General features: G+C 40.1%; 1 protein-coding gene across 1 annotated transcript; it reads left to right on the forward strand.

The window, feature by feature from the left end:
* The first annotated feature begins 895 nt into the window (after positions 1–895).
* On the forward strand, positions 896–7,033 carry pym1 (PYM homolog 1, exon junction complex associated factor). The gene is made up of 3 exons (XM_017693454.2): positions 896–961; positions 3,079–3,172; positions 5,680–7,033. Exons 1-3 carry the CDS (start codon positions 931–933, stop codon positions 6,182–6,184), a joined length of 630 nt encoding a protein of 209 aa, XP_017548943.1. The 5' UTR covers positions 896–930; the 3' UTR covers positions 6,185–7,033.
* Positions 7,034–11,587: the final 4,554 nt, after the last annotated feature.

Here is an 11,587-nt window from a genome sequence, read left to right on the forward strand (position 1 = left end):
ATATAACCAAATTCATATCAAAGTAAAATGAAACTGTCCACAGCCCACAGCTATGCTGTCTGTCTTTCAGCAAGGATTCAGAATACTTTTGATACTTTTGCACTTTTACTCAATACATGGCTCCATACCTCCACTTTTAACTAGAATTTCCACATGGTATACACTTTTATAGATTTTTTCCCCAAAGATTCTGTATAATTAAATCATTGACATGTAAACAAATTCGTTTAGATTGGTTAGATGTGAAATGCTCCAGTCCAGAGAAACTTAGAAAGTAGGAATTGTTCACAGCGGTGGTGATAGAAACCAGACACCCAGAGCATTCCATGCCTGTAAAACTCTTTGATGATAGTTCTGAGATGAGATTTTGGCCTAAAATGTATCTTGGAAAGCTACATGGGAGCTGAAAACATATTTCTTCATATTTAGTAATATTTCTTTGTTATCAACATTACATATAAAGCATTAGCTGGCCGTTGTGGATGCTGGAGCCAACTGCACCCTTTGACAAAATGAAGGATTCAGATATTCTTCATCTTCTAGATGACTTGTGTTCGTATCTTCCGCTAAAGCGACTTGATGGTTGATGTTATGTTTACATTACATCCTCTGTGAGCTCACTGGCGGGTTGCAAAGCAGAAATCCAGCTACTGCCTGAGTCACGTAGACCTGAGTTTCCATATTGTCTGATATCCAAGGGTATGTGCAGGTAAACACACCAAATTACTGAAAATCTGATTCTCGGCACTTATTGGACCGCATGTAACCACACTCAGTGTTTCTCAGACAGATTTAATACGGAAAATGGAAACTGTTTAATACGGGGAGGATATGAGAAGATTTCTAGCTCCTTTAATCTGCGAGCGGCTCTTTGAAACGCCTCACTCGCCCGTCTTCCGCCATGTGAACGGAAACCCCGCATCTGGCAAGATGGCGACTCCCTATGTAACGGATGAGTCTGGTGAGCTAAATGATTTTACTAGCGGTTATTTCTGTTGTCCTTGCAAACTCGACACTCGTACAGATTTCATTTCAGTCACAAATGCCTTAACAGCATATTCGCTTTGACCTGGCGCAGCGTGTTTTCTTTCTGTCAGTGAAGCGCCGCAGCAGCGTGTTCAGCAGCCTGTCGGTGTGAATGAACCTCCAGACCGCGCTGTTAGTCGCACAGCACGCAGCGTGTCGCCTTCATTAGCGCTTTAACACACAGTAATGCGTTAAACAGGAGCTATGGCAGCAAGCTAGCAGGCTAACTTTACGCTCTGCAGCAAACCCGCATAGGCTGAGTAAAAAAAAACACTTATATGGCTGCTTAGCTAACGTTAGCTAGCTAGCTAGCGAGCTTCTGTCTCCGCCTGTTTGTTCATGTAGGCATGGACGTTTAACGTTTGGTTAGTCTTCGTCTCATGCAGCTCCATACAGATTCCCAGGTTTGCAAACAAATCACACAACGTGGGGTACAGCCGTGCTGTGTTTTACGTGCATTCATCCTGGTTTTATGAGATTTTCCTTTTCAAAATCAGCGTCAGAGTCTCAATCCGATCCTTCCACCTCAAATCACGCATTACTGAACATGACTAATAAAGGTTTCTGATCATCAAGTATAACTCTATAAACAGAAGCTGCAGGTGTTCAGCCTGAGAAGGTATGAGGGATTCATGTTTGGCTGTCTTTGCAAAGTAGAGGTGGGTGGATCAGCAGGGATGTATCCACACTTCCATTCCTAATGCTTCTTTTTGAGAATGGAGCCTCACCTGAAAATATTTGCAGTCTAGACGAGCTGCATTTCTAGTAGAGCAGGGGTGCACAGCTCTGGTCCCGGAGGGCTGGTGTCCAGCACAGTTTGGAGGTTTCCCTGCTCAAACACGCACACACTTAACCTATCAATAGACAGATAAGTGTAATTCGTTGTGTCGGAGCATCGCCTGTGCTGGACACGGCCCTCCGGGTCTGGACTTGTGCACCCCTGTAGTAGAGCTTTACTTTTGGTCAAAATCCAAATGTAGGTCGAGAATATATTTGTCCAGGCCTGATCCAACCCAACCCACACCATTGTCTTTTGGGTCTGAATCTGCACTGAGCCTGACCAGAACCATAGTATCAATTTTTGAGACTGTCCTAAGCCCAACAAAATTCTGTCTAAAACTGACCAAACCAGCACTTTATCACTCTGTGTCAAATAAAACCTGATATTGCAAATGATGGCGATAATAACTGTTATTTATGTTGTAAAAATACTTATACATAGCATATATTATGTATATATTGTGTATATTATGTATATATAGCAATACAATATTACATAGCAAAGTAAAATAAAGTATAACTTAATGTAGTCAAATAACTGTCTGAAATTAAGTTTAAATTCCGCTTGAAATATTTATTAATTAAGTAGTGCTATGGAACAACATTGCCAGTGTAATTAGCCTGGATAAACTTGTTGTTAGATGTTGTTGTTGCTTGTTAGGTGAATAAGACGTTAATCCTAAATCCCGGTTTCTGTTTATGAAAGTGTTGCATGTAATATATTGAACGTGTTGGGAAAAAAAACTTTGGCCAGAGAAATAATCATCCTTTTGGCTGCAATGTTTAAAAAAAATAGGTCTACTGTTTTATTTCTGCCACATTATTATTTTTTCTTGATCAGGTGCCTTGTGGACCTCAGTAAATTGTGTCAATAACATGAGTGAATCCCTCCAGGTAGGTGGGCTGTGAGAACCTGAACATGAAAGCTGAACCTGACTTGAGTCTGACACAAAGGAGTCTAAACCCAGTTTGAGCAGTCGGCTCCCATCAAATTTGGACAAATATTTCAAGCTGTAATTTCTAGACCACTATAATATCGTAAAATGTTCTAAGCAGAAGGATACTTTGAATAAAGCTGGGAAATGTGATCCTCCATTCTTTTCAAAGGTGCTGCCTTTGTATTAATGCTTTTGTGTTCGCTAAACCTTGGTCGGCAGACAAGATCTTTGTAATACTTTATTGGAAATATATCTTTATATATGTCTTTGTCCAGTGTATACCACCATAATATACTCCCTATTCGTATATATACATTTTTGTGTTTTCTGACAGGAAAGTACATTGCTGCTACACAGCGGCCAGATGGAACATGGAGGAAACCCCGGCGAGTGAAGGAGGGATACGTACCACAGGAGGAAGTGCCGGTGTAAGTTTTAAGCATGGATTCATATGAATAATTACGTATAGAACTGTATTCAACAGCAATGCAGTTTTATAAATTATATATTTCCTTTGAAATTTCAGAGGCATTACATATGCAGGGGCCAGCATTGTCTATTGGCTGGTGCCCCTGGCCACAACATTTCACTTTGTCACCAAAAATGAAGAGCCTGTAGCCCAAGTGGACACTTGCATTTAAGATTTATTTAATTAAATTATCATTATTACATTTTAAATTTTACTATTTGATTTATTTTTTAATTATTCCTTTTAACAGTCCAGTAGACCTGCTGAATTTCTACACATTCACAAATATCACCATTGATAACAAAACCTCTCATTTTCACCCTCTAATGCAAGATCCAGAGCCTGTTTAGTCAGATACGGAACAAATCGTCTCAAATCATATTCTGTCAGGATTCGCCATCTGTTACATTAAAGATACCTCCACAGTATGACAGTAACAACTCCTTTCCATACACAGAGCTGTTCTTTGTAGCTTGTCATCATGGCTGAGAGATTAAAACTTGGTTTTATTGCCAGTAATGACCATAGGAAACTATTAGATAAGAGATTATGTTAAATATATTTAAAGAATTCAGTGTAGAGTGGAAGGAAATTTTGTGTCTTTGGAGAATGTGATGTCCTCTCAAGTATGTCATATTTTTCCAGACATCACAAGCTTATTCTTTACTGGTGGTAACTCTTTTATAAAGCACAACATTCAAAATCACAGCCCCTCAGCACGCATACACACACGTATGTTGCTTCTGTGCGAACAAAACCAGAAATAGTCCAAAATTACTTGGAAAAACATTTCTCCATTTACTTCTGTTAAAAGTTAAGAACATTTTTCCTTCTCTTGTAAAGGTACCTTTTTTGGAGATATATGCATTTTTGTACATATAAAAAAGTTACTATAATTCTTCTCAAATCTCATTCTGTATTCTGCCCAGTAGATCAATTGGCTTGGTGCCCTGAGTGTCCAGTGCAAATTTGCCTGTCGAATGCTGGCACATAGGTGTTATGTTTAAATAGCTGTTGGTCTATTCTATGGGGAATTCTAAGCTGTAATGCTGCATTTACAAGTTGGGGGTAGACAGACCACTGCAAACTGGATATTCCATTGCTTTTAATGGAGCAACAATGTAAAATTATGCCAGCAGCAGCATCGCACTGACCACAGCAGTAAGTCGTTTTTCCCAACTTTTGTTGTCAGCCACTTAGGGGGAATAAACTGAATTGATTTTTTTGGAAACACAGGCACTTAATGGTCATACTTGAAGTCGAACCTGTTTTTCACCTCCACTGAAAATTTTCAGTGAAAATAGAGCATTGGAAACATTAGCATGTGTTCATAACACTTTTAGGATAGGGACTTATACTAGAAGTGGCTCTATACCACTTTTCATGTCCAATACCGATACTGCAACCTTGAGTATCTGCTGATAGCGATTCCAGTCTGATACCGTCTTTTTCCCTCTCTTTAACAACAGATGTTAATAGAACATTTGCCTGGATGCTTTGCTTCACCTATCCATCTAAATAACATCGTACTCAAACAAATATTCTGCTTTCCTAAAGGAAGAAATCTATAGCCCACAGCATGACTTGCAATACTGCTGTTTTTCATTTAAACTGTTTTCAGACACACAACGTTTAGCAGCATTTTTGATTGGTCAGCATAATTCAGGCATTCAAAATGAAACTTCATCTTTATGCAGGAGTTCCAGCACTCAGTGTAACCTATACCTCAAGGAAATGGCAAAAAACAACAATGTAGACCATAATTTGTAGCTTAACATAGAAATAATTGCATTTCCAGTATGAAACATACAGTGGAACACTGTACAGTACACATGGCATTTTAAGACACTCAAACTGGAACTCTGGGCTATTACGCATGATCTTGTTAGCTAGATTAACTCCACACAGCTGACATCATGACAGTGCTGCTGACATGTCTCACTCATGTTTGAGCTGCTACTCAACTGTCTCATGACTAGGGCAATCAGAATTGGTCAGAAATGGCAAACGCAGGTTTAATTAGGCAGTGTGCTAAACTGCAGTGTTCTGGCCTGTGAGAACTGAAGCCTGACACACATGGACTAGAGGATGACCAACACAAACTGTGCAGCAACAGATGAGCTATTGTCTCTGAGAGTACATCTACAAGCTGCACCAATAAGGTAGGCTTGTCTAATAGAGTGGACAGTACAGCAGCAAATATAAAGATGTCCATTTCATAAGGTGGCTGGTTGGTGTAGGGATTGTACTGTAACTGGCAAAGGTTGAATGTGAATCTGTGATTTGAATCTCAGCTTTATATTATGCATATATATATATATATATATATATATATATATATATATATATATATATACATACACACACACACACACACGTGTGAATATGTATGTATGTGTGTGTGTGTTTATATGCAGTTCTGAAATGTCACATACTGTTTTTAATTTTTTCCCTTCTTCTGAACAGCTACGAGAATAAATATGTGAAGTTTTTCAAGAGTAAACCTGACCTCCCCCCTGGCTTGAGTCCAGAGGACGCAGTGGTGGCTAAGCAGCAGCACCAACAGCAGCCGGCTAAGGGAGGAGACAAAGAGGGCGAGACTGCCGGACTCTCCAAAGCAGCTAAGCGCAACATGAAGCGCAAAGAGAAACGCAAACAGCAGCAACAGGCTCAGGCCCAAGGCCAGCAGGAATCATCTGAGGAGGTGGAGTATCTGGGGAAAGATCTTGAGAAGGTGGCGGTAGCATCTGAAGAGCAGAACAACACAGCTGCCCCAGCTGATCCGACCATCGCAGCCACTGAGAAAGCCAAGAAGATCAAGAACCTGCGGAAGAAGCTTCGGCAGGTGGAGGAGCTGCAGCAGAAACTGGACTCAGGAGAGCTACAGAACCCCTCCAAGGATCAGTTGGACAAACTGGGGCGGGCCCAGGCGTTACGGGATGAGATAAAGCAACTGGAGGGAGAATTGTGAAGCAGACTGCCCATAAAAGGAGAGGGGAGCAGGGAGGGTGTTTTTTTGTGGATTTGTCTTGTTTGGAGGCTGTGACACTATATACTATACTTTTGAATCTAGACTAGACCTTCATTTGTTCCAGTTGGCCTGATTCCAGGTGTAATGCCCAAGCAATCCCTCTGCCAAGCAGTGAAGCAGGGATAAGCAAATATCTTTTATAAAAATAATAGTGCTCTTATTACTCTTGACCTTGTTTTTCCCCAGAGCAGTACTAATCATGATCTGTGGCTCAAGTGCAGTTCTGCATCCCTGCAAGTTGGACCTTTCCAAAAGGGGAAAAGTGGCTGGGGGGAAAGAAGATTGAGACCTTTTTCTCAGTTGGAATTGGATCACCGTGTCTTTTCTAATAATGGAGGGATCCCACTTTGACAAAGCTATAACGTTGTACAGTAAAGCAGCGCACACTACCATTTCTTCATACTCATGTCTGACTGAAAGAACAGAATACCACTTCAATGATGATCGATTTCTATGAGGAGCACAAGGACTTGAATGGCTTCAGAAGGTCTCTTCATGTTTTAAAATGTGTGATCTCCATACCAGTCTCAGTAAGATACAGTATATTGTGAGTCCAAAGTTACTTGCACAACAAGTATGGAACGGATATAGTTATGGCCTGAACAAGAAAGACAGTACTTAAAACATCAGCCCAGTCATTTTTTCTTGCTTTCAGGAGTCCTTTTTATTGTATATGTTGTGTGTGTATTGTTTTTGTTTTTTTTTTTGTTTTTTTTTTAAAACTTTAGTATTTGTCAAATATTAAACGGTAGTATTCTATTACATTAAAGCGGCAAAAAATCCACCCTATTTTAGAGAACTGTGTTTCTCTCCATCAGTTTTCCAGAGCAAGGTTTATCAGAGCAAGTTGGTGGTGCTGTGAAAAATGCAAATGTGGTTTGCACATATAGGCTGTTGTATGGTGTTTGACATACTCGCTTGCCAGTTTATTAGCTGCTGTGCCTGATTTACTCGTACCAGCTCAATGCTAACATGCCACTACCATGTATATAGATAGCTATGTTTCCATCAACATAGAGTTTGTGGAAATGGCCAATTTAACTATATTCAGCAGACTTTGCAGAAAAGTTGCACACAACAAAAACAAAAAAAAAGTCATATAACTGTTGAGGTGTTTCTGTTTTGGTGATCGTAGGAACTACAGGACGGAGCTGGTAGCAGTGAACTGACACAGAAGTTGCAGCATGCCTTTATCTTTCATGTTAGAAAGTAAAAGAACATAAATATGTTCTCTCTCTGTGCTCTTGCAATATAAAATACAGCCATGAATTTAAACAAAACAGCAACAAGAAGCTGCATAACATTAAAAGCTCCCCTATGTAAGTTTTGGGGATTTGGAGACCTCTCTGGTGGAAATGTGTAATTGTCTGCAGTATATAGAATATTGTGTAACCGTGGTGTTAATCAGACCACTTCAAGTGGATGAATTTGATGCTTGCAAGAGAATTGACAGAGTATTTAAACAAAACTCTTTAAGGCCATGTGTTTCCGTGGATGTGAATTATCTCCTTTAGTCATCATATCTTCATCAGTATAATGTTGATTTTCCATTTGAAGTATAAACATGAAGCCAGACCTTCTTTTTTTTAACGTTTGAGCGTGACATCCATCCATCCATCCATTTTCTAAGCCGCCTCTCCGTCAGGGTCGCGGGGGGATGCTGGAGCCTATCCCAGCAGTCTTCAGGCGGAAGGCAGGATACACCCTGGACAGGTCGCCAGTCCATCGCAGGGCTGAGCGTGACATTAATCCATAAATATGTAGGAGGTGGTCCATTTTTAAGGTATTTCAGACTTTCAGCCCGATTTGCAGCAGTGCACACACAATATTTAAGCATTTTTATTCCTGATTTAGTAGTGCTACTTCTTTCAATTTTGACCAAAAAAAATAGTGCACCTTTTAAAGTTTTTCTGTAAATTCAGTCCATGTTTTTCAGAAGAGTTTTTACAGACGTTGCATTGAGAGTTTGTCTGATTCAGAGTTGACGGAAACTAAATTGTATGACTGTGTTGCTACTTGTCAGTTATTTGCTTAAATCGACGGCTGGATGAAAACCTGGCTAATGTCATGGCTCTGCTGAGAACAGCTCACCACCTAAATAATTAGGGCTGTACCAATATGGGAATTGTTAGCTTATGTATGTATCTGATATTCATGTACATGTTTTCTGATCCTGATAGATGAGTATTTATAAAATATAGAAATATTTGATCTACGTCTTTCTGGATTAGCATAACAGTGAAATATATATTTTTTTTGTAGAGGATTATGTATGCAAATGAATAAAATGCAGATATTTTAGCACCGTAGTCCAGCATCGTCTAAATATTCTGCTCTTCTGCTGTAAGATAAATAAATCTTGAATTGTAGAATATTGGCCAAATTAAAAAATCTATCAGTTTATATTTATATGCAATTATCTGTTCAAAACAATGTGAATCCAATACCATCATGCACCCCCACAAATAATATATGGCCAGTGGCAGTCGTATGGTGGGTCTTTTTCGATGGATGGGGTAGACAGTACAGCAATAGATGGGCTGTTGTCAGTAACTGTAAAAAAAAAAAAAACCCTGCACCTATATGGTAGGAATATCTGATTAAAATGACCAATGTAGATACATGATAGGTGTTTCTAATATACTGGCAACTGCTGTTTTGTGCAATATGTAATTCTGGGTTACTGTGAGCTCTTTGGAGTCTTGAAAGCAAAGGGAATTGAGAATATTTGTGTGAGTTACAGGAGGAGCATCATCTAAGAATGGCAGAATGATTTAACCCCTCAGTTGACTTGGCCTCTGCTGTCCTGTTGCAAGCTTTCAACTCTCAGAGGTTTGGAATGTCCCTCACACAGCTTAGCATGAGTGATTGTGAAGTGGAGAAATCAACTGCACCTGTGGTAAGTGTACAGAAACATTGTCCATTGTGAGTCAAATATGCAAAATGTGGAGCATCTGGGGGTCACTGTGTACCAGTTTGAGAAACACTGCCATAGCAGATGGCTGATCAATGGAGCAGTCAAAGATGAAACCAGTATTATACATTGAAAGGGAAACATTTGAATGTCGGAATGTAAAGTACTGTGTAAAAGTTACTGCTCACTCTTGTTGATTTAATTTCCAGTCAAAACAACCTTTAAGTACAAGATATTCAATCTTCAGTGTCAGGAAAAAGCAGGAAACTCTTAGCATAAAATTACACCAAAGCCTTCAAAACAGTATAATATAAAATCAGCATCAGTATTTAATTAGCTCACTCTACTGAATTTTAACTCCTACATCTTTCTAATCTTAAAACCAGCAAGTTACAATTGTATTCTCTGAACAAAAGGATCTCCCAAAGGTTTTGTGGGTGTTATGATTTCATTCTCACCTGCATCTAAAATGGCTAAAAGGGATATTTCTCAGGAGATTAGATATAAAATAATCCACTTGCATAAGAATACATTTGACATACGTCAAACTGTGCCTGGTAGACCACCAATACTCACTTTCATCTTTTGGAAAAGTGCACAGGTGTTTCTGTCCATCCTTCCACTGTAGGAAGACAACTCAACACGATGGGTCTGAAAAGATGCGTAGCTGTCAAGAATCCCTTACTGAGAATTGGAAATATGGCACTAGAACATTAAAACTGGTGTTTATGTAAGTATGTATGTGCTCACTACAGTGAATGTGGTGTCTCACTTCACGGATGGGTTAAAAGCACTGGTGAATTTTCTCCATTGAGGGACTAATAAGGGTCACTTCAATTAAACTTAAAATGTAGGCCTCAGGGTTGCACAGTAATGTAACCAGCAGGTATTTGAAGTCATATTTTGTTTCTTGCGTAAAGTAATCAGTTTCCAGGTCCACAGCCCAGCTTTATGAAAACAGGTGGGTTTCAAACATGCTGACACTGCTGTAAACTCAGTACCTCTAGAATGACTCCTCCTGTTTCCACTCAAGATGTGGGTTTTACAGGAGAGTTAACCTTATACGACCAAGGGCCGACACATGAACTAGTGATTACCATAAACCTGCTGGGTGATGTCATATTCTGGACAGGAAGACAGGAAAAAGCTATCCATTCAAACTCCCACCATTCCTCACACTTTCCTCTGTTAAAGAACAGGACTTGTGTACTCTGATTTGTGACCACCGCTGCACTTTTTTCTTTTTTTAAACAATTAAAAAAATCATCCTGTCGCAGAAGATGAGAAGACTAAGAGGAAGGAAGATACAGACTGCAAGACCATGCAACCACAGACTCTCCGAAATATCTCTCCTTATTCTAAAACCTTGGTGGTAGATGTGCTTGTTGATGCTGTTCATCATTGTGTTTTGATGGTTAAACTTGAGTTATGATGGTTGTGGTGTCTGCGTGACAGCACTATATGCTATTTGTCAGCTGTGAGTGCAACGTTTTCAGATTATTTAAGTGTTACTTTCCTTAGCAAATAGAAGTTATGTGAGGAAATGATGTGTGACACAAATATGACAGAGAGGCATGGAGGATATTCTGAGAGACATTAGCAGATATATGGCATAGAACAAACCCTGTCTGACTGGATATGATTATAGCTGCTGGTTCTCTCCTTTAACATCAGAGATTCTCGGTTGCTGCATTGAAAACACTTTCTTTAGTGACTAAATGTTACTAAGATCACGTCCCAGCAGGCCACGCACTAAACTGACAAAATCAAACTTTGTGGAGCAAGCAATGAATGAATGAAAGGGTTTTTTTTTAGATAAACATGTTACAACAAATGAATAGAGGACAAATAGACTCAAATTTGGGGCGGCACGGTGGCGGTGGGTAGTGCTGTCGCCTCACAGCGAGGAGGGCCTGGGTTCGATTCCCCGACCGGGTGATCAGGGTCCTCTCTGTGTGGAGGCCAATTGGACATGCTAAACTGCCCCTAGGTGTGAATGTGTGAGTGACTGTCTGTGTCTGTCTGTTTGCCCTGTGATGGACTGGCGACCTGTCCAGGGTGTATCCTGCCTTCCGCCCGAAGACTGCTGGGATAGGCTCCAGCACCCCCCCGCGACCCTGATGGAGAAGCGGCTTAGAAAATGGATGGATGGATGGATAGACTCAAATTTGAGGTCATTTGTGTGAATGTTGCAAAAAATATCACCATGGGCATCAGCTTTTACTGCTTTTTAGTATTATTGACCCAACAACCCCTCTTACTTCAGATCAAGTTCTGCAGTCCGCCTGCCCCAAACAACTTCCAGTATTCTCTGACCCAACACACCAGATCCAGCTCATCAGAAAATTACCAGGTGCTTTGTGATCAAGATCAGTCGTTTTGCGGTGGGGAATATATGAAACTGCTTGGTCATCTGCAGTTGTGTCCCC

This window comes from Pygocentrus nattereri, chromosome 28 (assembly GCF_015220715.1).
Source record: "Pygocentrus nattereri isolate fPygNat1 chromosome 28, fPygNat1.pri, whole genome shotgun sequence".
Classification (NCBI taxonomy): Eukaryota; Metazoa; Chordata; class Actinopteri; order Characiformes; family Serrasalmidae; genus Pygocentrus; species Pygocentrus nattereri.

Bases quoted from the DNA above. Each gene is read 5' to 3' on its own strand.
- pym1 (XM_017693454.2), top strand. From the start codon at position 931: ATGGCGACTCCCTATGTAACGGATGAGTCTG. The intron at 962-3,078 runs GTGAGCTAAATG...GTTTTCTGACAG, and splicing joins CTATGTAACGGATGAGTCTG to GAAAGTACATTGCTGCTACA. The intron at 3,173-5,679 runs GTAAGTTTTAAG...TCTTCTGAACAG, and splicing joins CCACAGGAGGAAGTGCCGGT to CTACGAGAATAAATATGTGA.